Source organism: Lemur catta, chromosome 3 (assembly GCF_020740605.2).
Source record: "Lemur catta isolate mLemCat1 chromosome 3, mLemCat1.pri, whole genome shotgun sequence".
Taxonomy (NCBI): domain Eukaryota; kingdom Metazoa; phylum Chordata; class Mammalia; order Primates; family Lemuridae; genus Lemur; species Lemur catta.
In genome coordinates, this window is record NC_059130.1 from 81,217,685 (window position 1) to 81,240,718 (window position 23,034).

General features: G+C 33.0%; 1 protein-coding gene across 1 annotated transcript in view; it reads right to left on the minus strand.

The window, feature by feature from the left end:
- Positions 1 to 1,123: 1,123 nt before the first annotated feature.
- Positions 1,124 to 23,034, minus strand: part of HOOK1 (hook microtubule tethering protein 1) — a 52,367-nt gene continuing 30,456 nt past the window's right edge. The window contains exons 13-22 of the mRNA XM_045547898.1: positions 18,199 to 18,286; positions 18,058 to 18,118; positions 16,745 to 16,885; positions 14,972 to 15,065; positions 13,261 to 13,295; positions 12,636 to 12,718; positions 11,907 to 12,007; positions 9,179 to 9,280; positions 6,732 to 6,800; positions 1,124 to 4,716 (exon numbers count right to left, since the gene is read on the minus strand). Of these exons, the coding sequence (XP_045403854.1) occupies positions 4,546 to 4,716; positions 6,732 to 6,800; positions 9,179 to 9,280; positions 11,907 to 12,007; positions 12,636 to 12,718; positions 13,261 to 13,295; positions 14,972 to 15,065; positions 16,745 to 16,885; positions 18,058 to 18,118; positions 18,199 to 18,286 (945 nt within the window). The 3' untranslated portion in view covers positions 1,124 to 4,545. The remainder of the gene's footprint in view (positions 4,717 to 6,731; positions 6,801 to 9,178; positions 9,281 to 11,906; positions 12,008 to 12,635; positions 12,719 to 13,260; positions 13,296 to 14,971; positions 15,066 to 16,744; positions 16,886 to 18,057; positions 18,119 to 18,198; positions 18,287 to 23,034) is intronic.

Below are 23,034 nucleotides of genomic sequence, written 5' to 3' on the forward strand. Positions count from 1 at the left end.
GTGATGACAGAAATGTTCTTTACCTGCAACTGTTCAATACTGTAGCCACTAGCCACATGTGGCTACGGAGCATTTCCAGTGTGGCTACAGTGTGTGGCAGAACACAACTGTAATTAAAATTTACATTTAAATATCCGATGTGGCTAGCAGCCACCATACTGGTCAACGTATAATAGGTCTAGAACCCTGAGTTGCTCTTAATAAACTAGTCACAGAACAATGTGATGCTAGTTGGGGCAGCATTTATTGTACCGGTTCAGAAAGCTAAGCTACACTGACAGAATCATGGGTATCCACCGAAAGTGAGACAGCACTTCACTTTTGTCTCCATCATTACATATCTGGCACATTAACTTCATTTAGGCGATCATTAAACAAATATTTATTGAGCATCCATTAATAGCAACAGAATTAAACCTTTCCAAATATTGTTCAAGAATACAGAGCACCTACACTTTTCTAAAAATCAATGTCACAACTCATTTCAACAAACCTCTATGAATTGGGAAGTTGGAATGGTGGAAGAAAGAAATCCCAAAATAAAATAACTTAAAAAAAAAATAGCTTAAACAAGAGAAGCCTGGGCTGGAAGTCCATGGCTGCTTTGGCTAAATGGTGATTTCAGGGACCCAAGTTCCTTCTCCCCTATTGTTCAGTTGTCTCTGAGGGCTGCCTCAGGCACATGGCATTCCAGACAGGGAGGGGATAAGGACTAGGGAAACATGCCCATTCTTTTAGTACAAACACATTGCTATTCACAACTCATTAGCCAGAACTTGGTTAAATGATGCCCCCACCTACTAGTTACAAGGGAGTCCGGGAATAACAGTGTTTTTTGTTTCCCTACATGACAATGTAATAAGCTAAAATATGGGGTTCTATTACTAAAGGAAGAAGGGGAGAATGGATATTGAGGGATAAGTAGCAGTCTTTAAAAGTACGTTACTCAGAAATGTCCTGGATTCCATATTAATGCAAGATGTCAACATTCCAGAGGTGAAATTGGAGACATAAAAAGACATACCCCCAAATCACTTAATACATCTTTTCATTCACAAAAAAATTTCAAGGGAAAAACAAAATTAGAAGAATTGATGCAATCATTTTTCTTTACCAATCTAAATATTTTCAGTCCTTTATTTAAAACAGCAAATAAACGTGCATTTGTGCCCACTAAAAACTCATCATAACAGACACAGAAGCAGAAAGTTTATTTACTGAAAACATTTTACAACTATTATATTGTTATTGGACAATCATTTATTTAAAATAATATTCTAAATACTTACAAAAATAAATCAAGTATTGCTTCTATTTTTCAAGTGTCAAAGTCTTTGCCATAGAAAATAGAAAGGACCTTTTATAAACTAAACATTACATTCATGGAACATCAAGTTTAATAACTGCACATTGTTTTCTTTTATGGTTTGTGCTTTACAAATTTGCAAACTACTTCGCAACATACAGGTTCACAATAAGAATGTATGCATACAACCATATACACACATTTTTACATAGGAATGTTTCTCATTAAATATACATAGGGGGAACCTAACAGACAGCTCTGTGGCCTAAAAGCCAACCCCTCACAGGCCAGATGTGCCCCTACACAGAAACAGGGATAGATGTGGAAACATTATCTAACATTTAAATTAGTACTTCAGTTATCAAAGATGACATCATAATGTCATCAGTTTAATATTTCTAGACAAGACATTAATTCTTAATCTATACTAAATCATTAGTTTGACAGCCTTATTCATTGAAAAATAGAATAAACTTCAAATATTTCTCAATACATTAAGTTAATCTCAGGATAGACATCACTGTCATATTTATACACTATTTTAAAAAGAGAAAGGAATATTAATCTTAGAGCAAATGCTCAAAATTAAAGATAATTTTCAAATTGGTCTGTGGTTTTACTTTATAATCACTGGGTCATTTAATTCCTTATCAAATAGATAAATTCTGAGTATCTCTTCCATGGTATATGCCTTCAAGCTTCTCTTACAACACAGATGTGTATACATCATGGTTCATGATGAAATATCTATAATGCCTTACCACCCACAGGGTGTCCGTCTCACTACATTAACCAGATGTGGAAAGAATCTCACTTCTGATCAGTTCCTGAATTTCTGTATGATTAATCACAATAATACAGAACTTTAAATTACATTAGCCTTGTATAAATACTTATAAATCATTTTAAATTCTACTTATCACCTAGAAAAGTGATAAATCAGAAAATTTGCTTTTTCTGTATTAAGAAAAATGAATCTATCCTTATATCCTCATTCAGAAATTGTTTTATGTAGAAATTCCAAGTACAATAATGAATATTTATGAGCAACTGAAATGAAAACACTAATTTATTAAAGTTAATGTTTTATAATAAATTCCATTAAAAGGGAGCTTGAAGAGCTCGTAAAATTTCAATTATAAGTATAGAAACACTAAAGGGGCAGATGTCTTCACTAACCAAAATATACCAAAATGTCATCATATTTATAAAATTTTAAATAGCATGCTAAGATATTTTCAAAGGCTTATTTCATTTCACTAAAAGTCACAGGCAGGCAGACACTACAAGAACGTATGAAAATGCAAATCAACAATTACATCAAAGTCTAAGAGGTAGTCAACAGAAGTAACCCTGATAAAACAAAATATCCTGACAGATGCTCCCTAATCTCAGAGACCCAAATGTAGTATGAAATTTGCACATTTGCAGTGATTAAAAAGTTACTGGGCAAGAATCTAAAAACCAGGTATCCAAATGAGTAATACTGTAAATGGAACAATGCTCATACTGTATTTGCAAAGAAAGGCTAAGAATAAAATCTAGACCACAGCTATAGCCTGCAAGCCAAATCCGGCCTACCACCTGTTTTTGTAAAGAAAGTTTTACTAAAACACAGCCATGTCCATTTTGTTTATATTATACATTGTGTATAGCTACTTTCACCCGGTAATGGCAGGGTTGAATACTTGCAACAGAGACTACACAGCTCACAAAGCCTGAGATATTTACTAAAATATTTAGTACCTGTCCCATCACAGAAAGTTTGCTGACCCTGGTCTAGACATACTGCTAATAGGTATGCATTTGTTGAACAGTACTGGAACAATTAACTATGGTTGTCACAACATAAGGTATTCAACTACCTAGAATGTAAGATGTTAATTATGTCACAATTCAATTCTTTTTTACATCTGAAACAGTACTAATATTCTTCTTTTTACATTTGTGGTCTAATATCAAAAAGTATTTCTGAGTTACAAAAAGATTTAGTATGGCGCTGTCCAATAGAACTTTTTGCAATGCTGGAAATATTCTATAGCTGTCCTAATACAGCAACCACCAGCCACACATGGCTATTGAGCGTCTGAAATGTGGCTGGTGCAACCAAGAAACTAAATTTTTAATTTCAATTAATTTAAATTGCCACATGTGGCTTGTGGCTACAATACAGGACTACACAAATTTAACACAACTTAACTAAAATTCCAAAGTGGTAAAATGTAAAAATCACCCCAAAATTCAAAAGTAATACCTTTGCAAATAAGAGCTTTGGGCAGAAATGAACTGAATACCACAAACTGAGCAAGACAAACTCCTCAATCAGTAAACAAAAATGAGACTGATTCCAAGTTTTTTCATCATTGCAACATCTCTTTTCAATGAGGAGGTAAAACTATTATACCATATCTTTTTTTGGCAGAAGCCATGATAATTTTATACTTAAAAGGAGTAATTGAATCATTATTAATTACATTAAAAAGTATGTAAACATTAACACAAAATATAGCTTTTAGCTTGCTTTCTATCAGAAAGTCACCTCTTATAAATGTCACTTTATTCCCCACCCTTAGCATTTCAATCATGCTGTCCAGAAGCCCTTGTTTACAGGAGGTACCTATGAGAACTGTGACCTCTTCAGAATCTACAGAATTTCTAATTAGTCACTTTTACTATGGCAACATCATTCCAACAGTCAAATATTCCAAACATTATATCTTCTATGACATGACAAAATATATGTATGCATTTAATGAAAGAATTTAAGGATAGCAGTAAACCCTTGTATATATGAAGTTGAAGAAATCACCCTTGTATAGTTTATCATGTGCCTACCTCAAGACTATTTTTTATATGGACCAAAAAAATAAAACAAGTCTAGATACATTTTATCATAACATATTACTCATTACATATTACAAATTAATTAAGTTATTGGTACAACTGAAAACATTAAACTAAAATATACAAAGTTGATTTGAAGTTACATTACTCTCAAAAGACAAATGTTTGTTGGAGATGTTTGTGTAATTACATATTCCAATTATTCAAATGTGCTCCCCCAGAGAGATAGCTAATTCTATACTCTGTTTTCAAAGTCAGCTGGCAAAATTAATGTGATGCATTTTGATTTTAAAATACCTGGTATCCAGTATCATAAACTTCTTTTTCAATCTGGTAGTTAGTTGAAAAGTACAAAATATTTTAAGGGCACTTCTGTTTATGTTTCCTTTTGCAGTTTAATCAGATGTTGTAGCAGGAATTCTAACAGAGAGATTTCTCCTGGTGTTGGTGATATGCCGTTGCTGTGCTAAGAAAGACCGTGCAGGAGTACACGGGCCAGTGTCTTTGCAAGCACCACCGCCACTCACAAGTCTAGACTCCATCCCCAGTTTCTGGAACGCTAGACTCTGAACAACAACAACAAAATATATATATGTGTATGGGTGTATATATTTAACATGACTAAATATTTAGAGTGTGCAAAGTGCTCTTCACATAGATAAAGACATTTAATCCCAAAACAATCCTATAAAGCTGAGGTTTTTTCATTTCTATAGAAGAAAATAAATAAGTGTTCAGAAGCTGATTAATCTGTGAAGTGGTAATGCTAGTAAGAAGGCACAAAACCCACTTTAAGCTGCTAGCTTGAAATCATTAAAAACAGCTTAAAATAACACGTTGGAGTTAGGCTTAATTGTAACAATGAGAAGAAGTTTCAAAGCAAATTGTGTTTGGGCCATCATTCCACCATCAATAGGCACACACAACACAACAGAATAGTTTAGATCAATGGTTCTTGAAATGTGGTCCCTGGATTAATAAGATTAGCATCACTGGGAATTGGTTAGAAACGCAAATTTTGGGACTTTACCCAGACTTACTGAATGAGAAGCTCTGCAAGTTAATGCAGCAATTTGTATTTTAGTAAGTCTTCTGATGCACGCTAATGTTTGAGAACCACCAGTACAGTTCACATTATGTTCTACCTCTATATTGATACATGACAAATCATCATAATTTTGGCTGTTGGGTTTCTTATAAGGGAAGTCATTATTCTCTCTCTAGACCACATAAAACAATTTCTTTTTTTTTTTTCTTTTCTTTGAGATAGGGTCTTACTCTGTCACTCAGGTTGGAGTGCAGTGGCGTGATCATAGCTCACTATAACCTCAAATTCCTGGGTTCAAGCAATCCTCCCACTTTAGCCTTCCAAGTAGCTAGGACCACGGGCATGCTCCACCATGCCTTGCTAATTTTTAATTTTTTGTAAAGGTGGGGTCTCATTGTCTCGCTATGCTGCTCAGGCTGATCTCAAACTCCTGGCCTCAAGCAATCCTCTGCCTTGGCCTTCCAAAGTGCTGTGATTACAGACAAGAGTTATAATTTTATTGAACTTAGCATCACTAGTAACTAGTACAGTACATGGAATACAGTAGATGCTCAACAAATATAGACTGAAAAATGAAAATGTATTATTTGGCTATAATATACTGATTTATGTATCAAGGGCCACAAAAGAGCAAAGAAAATAATATACTGTCCCTGATCTCAAATAGGATGACTGACTCATGAGGGAAGGTTCTGGGAATATCTCACACATAATTAAGTCAGATTTTACCAAATAGTGAAAGCAAGGAAAGAACACAGATGAAAAGTATGGTGGCATGAAAGTACAAGGCATGTTTAAGGAAGAATGACTAGTGCTGTGTGTTGAAGCCCAGTGTCCACACATGGGAAGCTTATAAAGTGCTATTCCCTTGTATTAAATCAGAATAGGTAACAGTAGATCATGGCCAAGTTATTACCTATTCAAGCTGATTAGAATAACCCAACAGAACCATATACATCATGAAATGCTACTCTTGAAAACAACCCACTGATACTAATAGTGACAAAATAAAACACATTTCAAATTACTTTATGCTATTTTATCCTTGGTAGGACAGAGACAACTATTGATGAGTATTTACTAGATTAAAAAACACACACATTTACAGTAAAGGACACACTGAGAAGCTTTAGAGGATGTTAAATATTGAGTACTAGAAGCATTTAATTTCACATTACACGGATATTCACATTTCTCCAAAAACCCTTTATGGGAACAAATGTTTCTTAAAGCTAAAATAAGGCAATTTTTAAATATTTATGAATTGTTATGCCTATGCTTCATGTATATCAACTAAAGGCTGATGAGTCACAAAAATCAATTTAGTGGATTATAACCAACATCTTAAAAAACAGAATATGACAGAAAATATTGGGTGTAACACACACAGGGTAACTTTTGTTTCGGTCATATATGTAAACTTGCTATGTCCTGGTTTATGGTATAAAATATATTTCCTTCTGTTACACCTGGTCAAAAAAGTTTGATAAACACTGTTCTAAACATCTTATCATTAATCGAATTTCAACTCACCTTATTATACCAAGCAGAAACAATGAGTTTTTCTTCATATTCACGGAATTTTGCTACTTTACATTCACTCTGGTAAAAGATATGTGGACTATTAAAATCCCAGAAATCACCCCAAATTACTAAAAACAGAATCATTTCTTCACTATGTTCATTGTGGAGAGAATCTGAAGAATACATTTGCAAAGCACATAAAGTAAACAAAATGTAAACTGAATCACACAAAAATGCATGCATAACACCTTTAGGAAAGAGTAAGATTTATGACTAATAAACCTTTATTTCAGGAATTTTACTGGTAGAAATGAGTGATTTAAACACACATACACATGCATGCACACAACTAGTGATTCTTATGCTACTGCCCCCCAAATCTAGAGAAAAAAACTAACAACTGACTTAGGTAATGAAACAGAGCTACACTTATGGAGAAGTCAAAACTGAGGAGGAGGACATGGTAAAAAATATCTGGGAAAATCTTTTAAAATCACCTACAAGGCCTAGCACAAATTTTTCTCTCTCATTTCTTGGTGACCTGTATACTAGATTCCCTGTGGCCATATTTCTGTGCCACCGCAGAGAATGATATCCTTTTCTTAATTACTCTAACACAGCTAATTTTGTAATTCTGTTGAACACCTGATGAGCCAGATGGTTTGGCTCTTATAAATATCATAATCTTGAAACACCTGAATCTTCCCTCAGCAAGATGCTCATGAACAAAAAGTATTAGGAACCAAGCCCCAAAGAGGGAGGGCATGCCCTTCCTCTGGCTCACACCCACTGCAGGCACAGACTCCCTGAGACAGAAGGCAGTCAGAACAGCCTCTGCTATTTATGTCTCTCCTTTTCTTTTTGCAGTCTGTGTACAGATGAATACAAATAAATTAAATGCCTGTATGCTGTGGCATAACTGAAGCTTTTCGTCAGGGCCCTACAGTTTTAGAGGCACCATTTTGTCTTCATACTTGTTGGGGATGTACATTTCAAACATTGGCACTGGTGTGCATTTTCATTGTTTTCCTCTGGGAACTTATCAGTCAGAGCAACTTAGACTTCAGAGATCATCCAGTCCAAGTCTCACTATTTTATAGATGGGGAGCTGGAGGACCAGAGAGGAGAGGTGACAATGTGAAGAAGTTACCAATAAAGCTGTAATCCTGGTCTGGTTTATATAATATTTAATGCTGCGGGTATTGAGACATAAGATACAGTCTTCGACCTCAAGACACCTTGATTTGTGCCAAAAGGAAAACCATTGCTGTTGTGGAATTAATTCATGAATTCAAAGTTCATGGACCCACTATGGAGAGATAACTACCTTTCACTAATGAATACAGAAAATATTTTATAGAGCAAGAGATATTTGAGTTAGATCTTGAAGAATTATTAGCATTTCTTCAGACAGATATCTGTACACAGTGCTACTGACAACAAACAACATGGCCAGAACAACCACCAATAGCAAATGCACATCAGGCTGGTGTGTACTCTGGATGTAGGAACGACGGGGTGTTAAAATCTTTAAGTCATTAAATGAAAACATTTCCACCACAGTTCATTATCTACTTGCTCAGAAATAATCCCAAGAAAAAGGTATATGAATAGAATGTGTTTCTCTGAAACATTATGTAACATTCCTAGTTGATTTAAAAAGAAACCAACTACCATTTATGAGAATTTCAAGGCCAGTATACAGAACTCAACATGGCTCTGCAATTATGCACATGTTATTAAGAGGAAGTATTATTGACTTTAAGAATAGCATCAAATCTCACCATGGCATTAAAAATAGTAGTTTTGTAAAACACTTTGCAAAGGAAACTAGAACATGCCCAATTATAAAATCTAAGAATATACAATTTCATACTGACATACTTACCCAAGCTCTTAAGAATGATATAACTATTAGCACAAAAATACCTTTAAAATTCAAAGACTCGGCTAACTAATGAGAGCATGATGTCACTAATATAACTTTTCATGATTAACAAATTGAATTTAGGGGCTCACTGGGATTCGCTGAGTACTTCCTTCTCCCAGAAATTCCAACTAAGTTTGTTGAGGTTCAGGTGAAAAATAGGGAGAAGATAAGAAAAATGTGGTTAACTGAGTGAACACACTGCCTTTTTTAAAAGGTAAAGCTCAGTTTTTTTCTTTTTTCTGAATGAAATCACATTCACATAGTTTTTAAAGCAGCATTACAGCAGGACTCTATGAGAAAGTCAGGGATATGCACATGACCGGCTGTTACAGAGGGAGAGACAACGCAGCATAACTGTGCAGAGACCAGTCCAGTGAGCTAGTGAGATGCTTCATAATAAACACTGAGTGCTAGAACATGACATTTTTAACTACTTGTGAAATTTTATCATTAATGGCAAATACATGACAGCAGCTAATTACCAGGACTCTACAGAAGAGAAGATGAGTGAATATGGATATTTTACCTCCAGAATCTCAATTCTTCTCTCTTTCTCTGCCAACTGCTTTCTAAGTAGCATTATTTCAGCTGATGCTGGATTTAATTTGGGATCTAAAGTTTTTATTACCTGTTTAAAGAAAAAAAAATTATGGTCACTTTATATTTTTGAAAGTACTGAAAACATAAGAACATGTTCTATAAAAATTGTGTAAATAAAGTGGAAAATCCACAAAGTGGATCTCTGGCTTGTTTTACAATCTAATTGGAGTAACAAGAAAAAAAAAAACGTATTCTATACACAAGAAATGGTATAAATATTCAGCACAAAAATGGGAAGCTCCCCATCCCAAAATCTAATCTCCTTTCTCGAAGGCTCAGTACCTTAAGGATAGTTATTTAGCCTTTTCAATGCTCAAGCTTTGAGCATTAAGGTCTTGAAATAACCCTTTCCACATTTATTTGACTTGAGAATTTTCTTAAAAATTAAAATGAATTAAAAAACTATAGGAGAACTTGATGATTTTACAAAGTAGGAGTAATACACACCAAATAAATTTTTGCCAGTAATCTTTTTTACTATCATCTAGTCAAACATAATTCAATATATAAGATCAATGTAATAGACGCTGGTGATTTTATCTCTAAAAATAGAGTAATTAATCACATTTAAATAAATTATTAAAAGTTGAGTAAAAAGAGATGCTTGATCAGAATGTAGTAAAGAGACTCAGCTAAACTATGTAAATAGCATTCCGCTAGGAAACCAATTCGGAAATATCAGGCATATATTACAAGCAAAAACTACAAATTTTCAATAATAAGAATATCTGTATGATATAAATATAAATCTACTAAAAAAAGTTTTTAAATTATTTAATGAGTTAGGAAAATGTCATCTATATTCATAGAGGTATAAGAAAAAGACTAGATGGTAATATACAAAAATATTACTATGTGTATTCATTTATTCAAAAACCATTTACTGAATTTTGACTATGAGGCAGACAGGGAGTCAGCAATTTACAAAAGACATGGTATCTGCCCTCAGGGAGTTCATATCATAAAAGCAAAAAACATTAAAGAATTTAAATCACAATTTAATTAGAAAGAACAAATCATAATTTGTTATCTCTAACAAGAAGTCTGCTTGTGACTTTTTCATATTTTCTGAATTTTCCACAATGGACATACTATTATTTTAACCAGTATTTTAACCACTATTTGAACCTCTCCCACCAAATATGTAAAGGTTAAAAAAAGAAATCATATTTTTCAAAGCAAGCAACTGTCTTTTAAATGAATTATCAATACTCAATGATGACAAGAATATGGTATTCACTGTCATTGCTTTATTTAACTACTTATAATCCTTTTAAAATGTCATTTAGAAATATATATTGAGCATCTTATTAAAATTGTCTTATCCTTTGACCTAATAATTGAATTTCTAGGAAACAGGGTTAAGATAATAAGCCAAAAAAAAAAAAAAAGGGAAAGCTTTCTGTACAAATATGTTGCCTGAAGTTTTCTGGGAAAAAAACAATGAAAATGAAATGAAAACAAAGCATTTCCAACAGGATCATGATTAAGTAAACTATGCTATATCCCAAACAAGTGAATATTATGTAGGTATTATTTTACCTCTGCAAAGTCTGCTTCATAAATGTAGTGTCTGTCTAGTTCACTGCTGTATTCCTAGTACTTAGAGTAGTTAAGTGCTCAATAAATATTAATTCATATTTATATAACATGATGAAATATTAAGTTTAAAACCACAAATTATACACCTATATTTATACATATGTGCATGCACATGTGTATGTTATCATCACCAATCATAGAGAATATATGCGAAAAAAAATGCACCATTAAGAAAATACACCAAAAATGTTAACAGCAGTTGTTTCTGGGAAACTTTCTATGTTTTATATTTTCTATTGTAAACATTTGTACTTTTGTAACTGGAAGAAACTTAACTGTGGCACAGAATGCCTGCATGTTTACCAAGCCTATTTGTCTTTCCTCCCCAGAAGTTGGGTGTGGCCTCCCCAGAAGTTAGGTGTGACCATGTGCCTGAGCTCTGTCCACTGAAATGGGAGTAAAAGCTAGTCACGCTGTTTTCAGGCCTGAAATTACATATCTTCTATGCAGTCTACACTGTTTCCTCATCTACTAGCTGGACAATATCAAGTGGAGCCCCTGTCAGCTTAGGACTCTGAATGACTGCACAAAGCAGAGCCCTTCCCCACTCAGCACTGGACTCAAACGCTAAACTTTGAGTCTGATGAACACAGAAAAGTGTTTAACTGTCTAATCTAGATAAAATGCTAAAACAATTTCAAAAAAGTTTAAAAAAGCTAAATTTTCATAAAAGGTAAAATGTTCGTTTTGCTAAGATTCTAGAAAATTTTATTCTCAGCAAATTTGCTAAGATTCTAGCAAAATAAAAATTTCAGTCTCAATTTTGCTAAAACCTGAAGATTCCATACGTTATACAGCCACTTTGTCTAATGAGGTCACTACAATCAATATGTAAACTGTCCCTATAATCTATGTGTTTATGTTTTCTGACACCAATAAGTGAGAATACGAGGACTGATGTGGAGACATCCCAGGAACCTGACAGGCAAGGTAAGACTGTTGAGACCAAAGTGACTGGATGCAGACACAAGAACAACACTGTAACCAGGTGAAAAAGGCCTCATCAGAACACAGCCCACAAAGGCTTGAGCTCTGAAAGATATGTCACTCACATTTCTGGCTTTCTCCAAGTACATTTTATATCTTTCCTCCATTGCTTTCATATCTTCATCTTTCTTCTGAAGAGCAGCTTCCAGTTCATTGATCTTTTGTACTATCAGTGAAAATAAAATGAAACATGACCTGTTACTATTTAAAATACTCCATCCTCACATGAAGAATTAGATTTATCACATTTATTTTCTAAAGATTAATAATAGAACTTAAAAGAGAAGCCTTATAAATTTCTTCTTTATAGTTAATTCTTATCTAAAAATTTTGAACTATAAACAATACATTCTCAATCAATTATTATTTATCCCGTAAAAAACCTACAGTCTACTTTAACTAGCTTTTTTCTCCTTTCCATTATTTCAATAAACAAATATACCTTACAATATAACCACAACCATAATAAGAGAAAATAAAGCGTTATTTCTACATGTTTTGAAGTTCATTTTAATCTGATCTGAAATCATTGTCATTCATATTTCCACAGTGTAAATTTTATATTTTACAATGTTTGATACTCCTATATATCAATCAGTTCATTTTATTAGGTTTACTTTTTTTTTTGCCTTAAGATGTATCATTTATTAATGACTTCAGAACTAAAATTACCATGGTTCTTATTTGCAATGTATGTATCTACGTACTACGCAAAAATTTATACATAGCTCTTGTGTCCTTCAACTAAAAAGGGAAAATCCTTACATGTATTGCAGTCTGTTATAAATACCTACCATTTTGATTTATATCTGGCTGAAGATCTTCAATGAGCTCTTGTTTCTTCTGTAATTCTTCATGGACCTCTGTTAGTTTTTCCCTAAGTGGTGGAAAGAGCATGGAGCTTGGAGTCAAACAGACCTAAGAATGAAAGTGGTCTCTGCCACATAACATTTGTGGACTTCAGGCAAGTTGCTTTCTGACTCTTAGGTCCCTCACCTGTGAAATGGGAATACTACTTGCCTAACTATACGGGCTGTCATGAGGATGTAAACTGCCTGGCACAAGGTGGGAGCTAAACATGTTAAATTATTTCCCTTGGCACCCTCACTTCCTATGAAAGTAAGAGAAAATATTTTATAGGTGTAACATCCCATATAATGTAGTTGTGATAGTAGTTGTGTGCTTTGTTAAACTCTTCAAATGATATTAGCAACTGAAAAATGTAGGAGTTTGGGATGGTTTCTAGGCAAGCTGGACCTTCTAGCAAGTTTTTCTTTTCTCTTTTTGGTAGCAGTGGTAAACATTCAATTAGCATTAGGGTATTTGCTTTCATAAACAAAATCAGAAAAGGATATTAACTTTAGAAGCTTCACAACCCTTCCCCTCTCATATTTGAAATGAAATATCAGTTTTACTTACATATGAGCTTCCAACTTCTGCTTTAGTTTGCTGGACTATAAAATTAAAAAAAGTTGCTGTAAGATGACTATCTTCACAAAGGTAAAGTTTCCAGACATCTAAATCTCTTTACCTACTTTTGAAGGTATACTATGTAAAATTATAAATGTTTTAAAAATTTTTATTTCTAATAATATACTTTCAAAAGCATACAATTTTAGGGTTTTTTTAACCTTAAAAGGGAAAGAAAGGAGAATAGGAAATAAGGAAGAGTACAATAACAGAAAAAAAAATGCTTCATATTTCTGAATAAAAATTAAGTCTGAACTTGAAAAGTAGCAAATCCAAGCTGAATGTGATATATTGAGGAGTATCAAACACTTAAATATCTAAATAATCATTTATTCAAAATATATTTAAGATTTTGACCTTTGATGAAGAATATAAAGAACTAAGCTAATTATCTTTACTATAAAAATGTATCATTATAAATGTAAGCACTTTAATAACACCAAATGAAGCAATTGGATTTTGTTAAAAAGCAAAATTTAAAACACAAAAGTTCCTCTTAAAACACAGAACTTTAACTTCCAATAGTAGTTCTGCATCTACTGAGTAGCTGAAGAATTTAAAATACATAATCTGAAATATAATCTGAGCACTAATAGATTAAAAATAAAAGATATTTAAAATCTTTAAAATACTGCAATCCAAAATATACTCCCCCCAACAGATCCCAATTTAAAAGTATTCCCTAACATGGCTTAAAATAATATTTGTATTAGAGAGGTTACAATACCGTATATATGCACATATGAGATGCCACCATGCATGAGACGATTTCTATTTTCCAAGCCCCCGGGGAAAAAAAAGAAAATCACATAAAGCATAGAAAAGACAGAAAGGAAATGCAACCCTTTCAATCTTCCTTTTCATCTCTTTATTACTCTGCAGAGTTTCCTCCCCCATCAACACAGGTATAATCATCTAACATTCTATCTAATACCAATCACTCTCTCTCTCTCTCTCACACATATCTAGCCCTCTTTCCTTGTTATCTTTCATTAAATACAGCCCTCTTTCAATCATTACTTTTCGTCTTCAAACAGTAGAAAAATTGCTAGGTGTATTCGGATTTAGGCTAAGTGTGATCTCTTTTTAAATCCTCTTATCTCCGTTCTTACAACATCTGCCACCGAAAACCATTGGAAAATGGCAAGGTCATGAGTCAGTGCAGAAGGAGGAAGAAATAAGGAATGATGCCTGCAGGACTGCATTAAAGTTTCTGTCCTTCAGAGATTGGTAAGATCCATTTGCTGAATGCTCTTTTGGTGGAAAGCATTTTCTCATTCTCTGTTTTCCTGTTAGAAGGTTTCCTCAATTCTGACTTCTGAGTCCTCTCATTTGGACTTTTCTCAGGTCGGCCCTGTGGGAACTCCAGCAGAACTGTGCAGGCCTCAATTGTAGCATGCTCGCAATCAAGAATGATCATGAACTGAGGTATACTATTGAAGCAGTACAGATAGAAATCACCTTACGATATATATGATCAATTGATAGGCTCCAAGTTGGCAAAATCACTGCATCTGTTATGCAGATATATACGGTATTTAAGGGTGCCCTGAATGATAGGGGTGACACTTTCAAATATAAGATTAATTTGGGCATCAGGACCTATTAAAAAGAATCCATACACAGCAAAATTGTTATAATTAATGTCTAAGTTACTTACACTTTCGCCTTCAGACTTGGAGCCTTGTTCCTGTAAAACCTTTTGGAGGTCTTCAATCTGTTGCTGCAATTCTCGGATACGTTCTTTGCTCAGCCTATTGGAAGATGAGTCATATGTATTTATTTATATTGAAAGTCAAAATAGTTAAGGATCTATAAAGGTGCATTCATGAAATTTAACTAAAAAAATACATTTGATACCAATATGAAATGCAGAATTACCTGTGACTAGGCAAAATATGTAGTAAGTAAGTTATTTCTAAGGAAATACTTAAAAAAAGAAGACTTTCTTCCTGAAAGCATGTATATCTAGACACATTTCAAAATTTAAGCCATTTATATGCCAGTGGCAAAAACATTTCTGCACTATCCTCAGTGATAGAAAAATTAGAAAACCAGCTCAATTTTCCTACATTTGTATTTTTAATGAATGGAAACTAGGTTTCCTCTTTCTATTTCAGATTTCACAGTGTATTGGGAGAAGAGCAAGGTCACCATTTTTCAACCATTTTTTCGGGGCTTTTTATTTAAATTAAAGGGATTGGCACTAGCATATAAGTGCTATATAAGCATATATATCTCCACTCACATATATGACACACATCCACCTGCCCATTATAATAGTACATTGTTACAGTTGTCATATAATATAATAATTATCTATTCACATGTCTATTGTCCTATATTAATCCCTTAAAAGTTGAAACTTAGTATCTCCAGTGCTAACAACTAGTATTGAACGGTATAGGACAGTAATATTTAATAGTATTTTAGGAAAGGTAAAATGTCATACTTTTTAAATCACAGTTAATGTAACAGTGTACAGACAAATTTGAGACAAAGTTCAAGTATGTCTAAAATTTCTGATGGTCTCCAAGATTAAATAAAGGCTGGATAAACAAATCTAAATACCTTTATTAAGTGCACCATTTATAAGAGGCAGGTTAACACAGAAGCTAAGAGTAGATACTAAGCAATCGACTGACAGAGTTCAAATGCAGGATCCAGAACATACTAACTGTATAATGCTGGGTAAGTTAGTTAGCCTCTCTGTATCTCAGCTTCCTTATCCATAGAAAGAGATAATCATAGTTACTACTTCATCGAGTTATTGTGAAGACTTACTGGGTTAATACCAAAAAAGTACTTAGGAAAGTACCTGGTACCTAGCAAGCACTACATAATGTTGAATATTTTTATTATTATAACAAGTTTTGAGCATGTGATCAGTACCAGATAAGCACACCATTTGCTTTAAGCACATTATGTGTAATCTTCCCAACAACTTGAATTTACAGCTGAAGACACTGAGTGTGAGTTTCAGTAATGTGCCCAGAAACACTGTTTGTAATTTTGTTGAAAAATTACAATAAGCTGAATTAGAGGTGGGATTCAAATTTGACTCCACAGTCTATGTCCTACCTATGCACCAGACTGTACTAGAAAGCCAAACTGTCATTTACTCATTTCTTAAACTTTCTGCTAGTTGTGAGGATATCTAAATATAATTCAAGAATAAACAACCTGGTTAACCAAGTCTGCTTAAATTAATGGATCATCCATGTATTTTATAATAATATGATTGAAATGAATCACTTGACTTCTTTCATAGAGTAAAACTTACAGTGGTGAGAGACTTCTAATAAAAAACATTCACACTACTTCTAGGTAATTCTAATTACTTTAACTACCATATTTTCCATTTCTGTAAATCAAAATTTTATGGCTAGGTAATTAAATCACCAAGATTTTCAATTATAAAAGAGCATGTCACCTTTGCTCAGTCTCCAATTCATTCATCTTACGGTGTTTCTGTTCTAGCTGCTCTTGAAGTTCTTCAATACGTTCATTCTCAGTACCTTCCTGCTGTAAGCGAAGCATCTTATTTTCATGTTGAAGCCGAATAAACACCTCCCTGATGTTAAAAAGCAAAATTTGTTATTAATTTTTTAAAATAAGAGTCATCATATTCTCGACCAAAAAAAAAAAAGGATTTCCTGTCCACTCCATAGCTATCATTGCTATCATTTTACAATGTAACTAGGCCTCGTATTTTAATCAGTAAAGCATGAGACCCTTAAAATGCAACCAAAACTTCTGAAAGGTTTTTAAAAACATTATATGCACTGCAAGACTGCACCTCAAAAATAAGCAGCAAGTTTTTAAAGGTTCTAGTATAGGATTATGCTATATATCATTAAATGATTATTATGCAAATATCTAAGAGAAAATATGAATTATTTTACTTTGGCAATTTACTAACTAAAGGAAATAGTATATTCTTAGAAAATACATAAATGAAAAGCAACATATCTAAGAAACTATAGTTTGTCTAAAATTTTAAAATATACTTTTTGATGGTAATAAGATAGTTTCTAGATGTTTCTTTTTGGAAAACTTTTATTAAAGATTTATATACACATGTGTTTTTAAAATGAAAATAACCAGTATTAAGTAGAAAAGTAATACTTTCCTATTTGCTCCCTTCCCAAATCCCATTCCTCAAGAGCAACTCATGTCAATTAATCCTAATTTTTGTTCTTCCAAACGCCAGAACCATAACTCTAAAAAAATATGCTCATATGGCTATTTTTAAAATTATTAATTTTAGTGTAATGATTGACTCCCTACTCAGAAAGGTAAGTAACTTCTCACTTTACACATTTATCACTTCCCCAATCAGAGGTTATATTGATTTTTTCTAATAGTTTTATAATTTTAAATGGTATACTTAAAACTCCATAGTTAAAGTGACTTTGTGCTGCATAAACTTTAGACACTAACTTTTTTTATAACATAGCACATGACCTCACCATCTAGCAAGAAAGGTCATGTTACAAAAACCTATAACATCTAAAATATATTACTCAACAAGTTTGTGAAATTAAACTTCTGATAAATTTTAAAATTGCTACAGTGGCAATAATAATCTGATTTAGAAAGTTTAAACAAATGAAACTAAGTAATTTTCGGCTGTATGGCACATAAAATGAAAAGTTTTTAAAGGGCAAGAAATTTGCCAAAAAGAAAAAAAGAAATCATTTCTAATGTTAACTATGGATTATGAATTGACAGAAACAAAGTTACCTATATTCCACTGGCATAATCTCAGCAGCAAGATTCTCATAACTCTTTGTAGGAGACGCATCTAAACAGAAACAAAAAATACGTAAGTATTTCACTATTTTGACTATTAAAAAAAAAGTTTCTAAATCTAACAAAATTCACCTGTTTGGCTTAGGTGATCCTGCTGTACTTGGGAACATCGAAGCTCTTCATTGGTTTCTTTCAGAGTATCACGCTGCTCTATTAGTCTCTAAAAAAGAATTGTTGATATCAGGAAAGTATTTAATTCTGCCCATAAGCAATATGCTTTATACTTACAATAATTTAGCTTAATAAGTTAGTTTGATAATTGTTGTTTAGTTAATTAAAAATTACAATGTTTTAATTTTAAGAGGCTCATTTTCTCTTGCATAAGTTACATAAATAATAGTCTTTTTACAACATATAGCTTGTAATCGCTCCATCAGATTATCTTTGAACAGAATGAATGCAATTATACCACAGAGTACAAATATGCAACTGTAAGGTAATAACAGAGCTTGGACTTCAGAGGCATAAGGACCATGGTCTGAACTTCAGTTTCACCACTTCCTAGCTATATTATCTTGGGCAAGTTATCTAACCTTTTGGATTTAGTATCCATACCTTCAAAATGGGAATACTGATACATAAATCCATGCATTTGTGTTCTGAGTAACAAATTAGGCAGTTTGTCAAGGATCCAGAATATAGTTTGGTGTGTAAGGGAAGCTGGAGAATAGTTACTTCTTTTTACAGTTGTGAAATTCAACAGGAAGAAGGATAAGTAGCATTCTGGCAGTATGAATTTATGGAAAAACATCGTTTCCTAAGGACAGCATACTATTAATAGTACTTTATATGGTTGACTATTTAATTATACAGCTTACAGTGACAAACTTCTATGTTTTGGACAAAGACTCACATTTAAATCCAGAAGTTGAAAAGTATTTCTAAATGTAAATCATATTTTAAATGTTGTGTTCCAAGTCAATAAATAAAACCCTAATTAGTCCATATGTGGTCCAAATTAATCTAACAGTAAATTGGCAACTGATGCAAGGGGTCCTTAGGCTGGAGTTCACAGATGCCCGAGGGATCTCCGAGCCCTTTAAATTAAAACTAAGGGCAAGCACAAAGACTTGTGTAAATCTGCTCCTCCATGAATGCAATGGAGACACTAGCAAATACATCAACATCAATTTTTTCAGGACTCTGGAGATAAACCAAAGGCCTGCAAAAATCTGAGCAGCATTTATTAAAGTAAACCTGCTAAACTTTGGTTAGAACAGTAAGCTTTTTGTTCTTTTAACTTGCCTTGCTACTATTCCCCTCTCCCCAGCTCTGGAGTAGCCTAGAAAACCAGTAGCCTCTCAATCATCATAGCTGTGAAAAACGGCAACTTTAGCACCAACAAAAGGGGCAGGATGAATATGGAGCTTCTCTTAAAAAGCCCATCTTCAAACAATTGTCACTATTTAACCTGTCTTACAGCTCCCTGAAGAAACCTTTATATAGGTACTTTTCATGACTTGACCTGATTCAGTGGTTACTCTACAGGAAAAGCCCTACAGTATTCCCATGGCATTTGTCAAAAACAATCATCAGCGATTGTTTACCACCACAGCTGCTGAAGGCTGTGATACCAGTTGAGGCAAAAAAATAGCCTGGCCAAAAATTCACAAGAAAGATCTGAGGAACAGGATGCCCATAGGAGGCTTTGAAAAGCTCTGACACGTTCCTGGAGATCTAAGAGGCCAGCTATGTGTAGGGCTGTGCACATGCCCAGAAAAGACATGAGAGGACCCCAATGTCTCAGCTCTAATTTTATGACCTGTGTAAACATGAAATAAAGGCAAAGGCAGAGTTTTAAACTGTCTAAATAATAAAGATGTTTTTTAACACACACACTGAGTCCTCTGGCAAAGGCTGTGAGAGTTACTGGTTCAACACATTCATGATAATCTCTGAGTAATGATGAACTAACCATAAAAGTGATTGAGCAGAGACCTCAGTGGCTATGCAATACAAAGAATGCAGGCTTTACAGAATTGGTCCAAAAAAGTCACTTTAAAAAATGAAAAACAGCAACAAAAAATCCTGAGGTTTGGAGAAATCTGATTTCCAGATTTGAAATGTTGTATTATTTTAAACGTCAGATATTCAACAAAAATATAAAACACAAAAACAGGATAGCCAGGGGGAAAAAGCAGTCCACAGAAATAGCAAATAAGGTGACCTAGTGGGTGGATACACTACACAAAGTGAGTTATTATAAGTATGTACGTTCAAGTTTAAAGAACTAAAGCAAACCATGCATAAAGAATTAAAAGAAATTATGACAATTTCTTAATAAATACAGTGTAAGGGAATTTATAAAAAAGAACCAACTAGAAATTCTGAATTGAAAAATACAATAAATAAAATGAAAAATTTACCAGATGGACTCAGATTTGAGCTGAAGGAAAAAAAATCAAGAAACTTGAAACTAAGGCAATTAAAATTATCTGGTCAGAAGACTAAAAGAAAATAATTAAAAATGAAGAGAAATTCAGAGATCTGTGAAACACCATCAAGTGTACCAACATATATATAATAGGAAACCCAGATTGAAAAAAGAGAAAAAGGAAAAAAGACTATTTGAACAAAAATGGCTAAAAACTTCTCAAATTTTATGAAAAGCAATCTAAAGGTCCAAAAACTTCAATGAACTCTAAATACTATATAACTCAAAGGGATCCACACCTATACACATCAGAATCAAACTATTTAAAGACAAAGACAAAAAGACCCTTGAAAGCAGCAAGAGAATAATGCATCATCACATAAAAGCACCCTTAATAAGATCAATGGCTGACATCTCATCAAACAATGGAGGCCACAATACAGTGGGAAGACATAAAGTACTACAAGAAAGAGACTATCAAACAAGAATTGTATATTCAGAAAAATATCCTTTAATATGAAGAGGTTAAACAAACAAAATAAAACAGAGAATTTATCATTAGCAGACCTACTCTACCAAAAAAAAAATATATATATATATATATATACACACAGACACACAACACACACACACACACACACACACACACACACACGAGTCCTTCAGACCGAAATAAAAGGATACTTAGAGTGTAATTTCCATCCAAAGAAACAGCACCAGCAGAGGTAATTGTATACATACATATGTAAGACACATTAGTGTATTTTTTTACTTTTTTTATGCTTCAATCTTATTTAAAAGACTAACATAAAGCATTAATTATAAAACTGTGTTAAGTATATAATGTATAAAGATATGATTTATATGATAATAATAGCACAAAGCAGGGGGGAAAGATTCAAGATCAATGTGCAAAAATTAATTGCATAATACTTTTATATATTAGCAATAAAAAAATCCAAAATTGAAATTGAGAAAAATAATTCACTTAAATAACAAAAAGAATGAAATAGGAATAAATTATTTAAAGGTGCAAATATTGTACACTGAAAACTATAAAACATTGTTGAAAGACACAGAAGACCTAAATAAACAGAATTATGTCCCACATTCATGGATCAAAATATTAATACTGTTAAGATGGCAATATTTCTAAATTGATCTACACACTCAAGCAATACTTATCAAAATTTCAACTGCCTTTTTTGTAGGAATCAGCCTGCTGATTCTAAGATTCATATTAAAATGATAGGGACCCAGAATAATGCAAACAATCTTGAAAAAGAAAGTTGTAGAATTCATACTTTCCAATTTCAAAACTTAACCACAAAGCTACAATAACCTATAATCAATAAGCTAGGGTGGTACCAGCATAAGACTAGACCTTAAAGATCAATAATAGAGAATTTAAAGATCAGAAATAAACCCTTACATTTATGATTAAATGATTTAAAAAATTTTTTTATTAATCAACTACTTTTTGAGCTGTTCTAGGTTTTCAGAAAAAATGAGTAGAATATTCCCCTCATGCTCCTCCAACTCCCAGTTTTCCCTATTATTAACATCTTGTGTTAGCATGGCAATTTATTAGAATTGATAAGCCATTGTTGATGCACTATTAACTGAAGTCCATAGTTTACGTTAGAGTTCATTCTTTTTTTATATATTCTATGGGTTTTCACAAATGTATAATGACATGATACATGTATCATAATCAATTGATTTTTAACAGGGTACCAAGACAATTCAGTGGGGAAAAAATAATTTTATCAACAAATGGTACTGGAACAATGGGATATTAACACACAAAAGAATAAAGTTAGATCCCTACCTCACACCATAAACAAAATGGATCACAGGCTAAATACAAGAGATAGAACTATAAAACTCTTAAAGGAAAACATAGTAGATCACTGTATCTTAGGTTACATAATGGTTTCTTAGAAACACCACCAAAAATGCACAAGCAACAAAAGAAAAAATAGGTAAGTCTGACTTCATCAAAATGAAAAATGTGCGATGCAAACAATACCATTAAGACAGTGAGAAACCAACACATAGGACAAAATATATATTTGCAAATCATATATTTAACAAGGGACTTGTATCTAGAATACAGGAAGTTGGTTCAATAACTCAATAATAAAAAAGCAAATAACCTAATTAAAACATGGGCAAACGATTTGAAAAAATATTTTTCCAAGAAAGATATACAAATGGTCATGTACATAAGTACATAAAAGGTGCTCAACATCATTAGTCAAATGATGTCATTTGTCAAATACAAATCAAAACCACAGTGATATACCACTTCACATCCACCAGGATAGCTAAAATCAGAAAGATAGGTAACAACAAGTATTGGCAAGGATGTGAAGGAAAGGTTAAACACAGTTACCATATGACCCAGCAGTATCATTCCTAGGTTTTTATACTCAATAGAAATGAAAACATATCCACATTAAACTTTGTGCATAAATGTTTATAGCAGCATTATTCATAACAGCCAAAAGCAGAAACAGCCCAAATGTCCA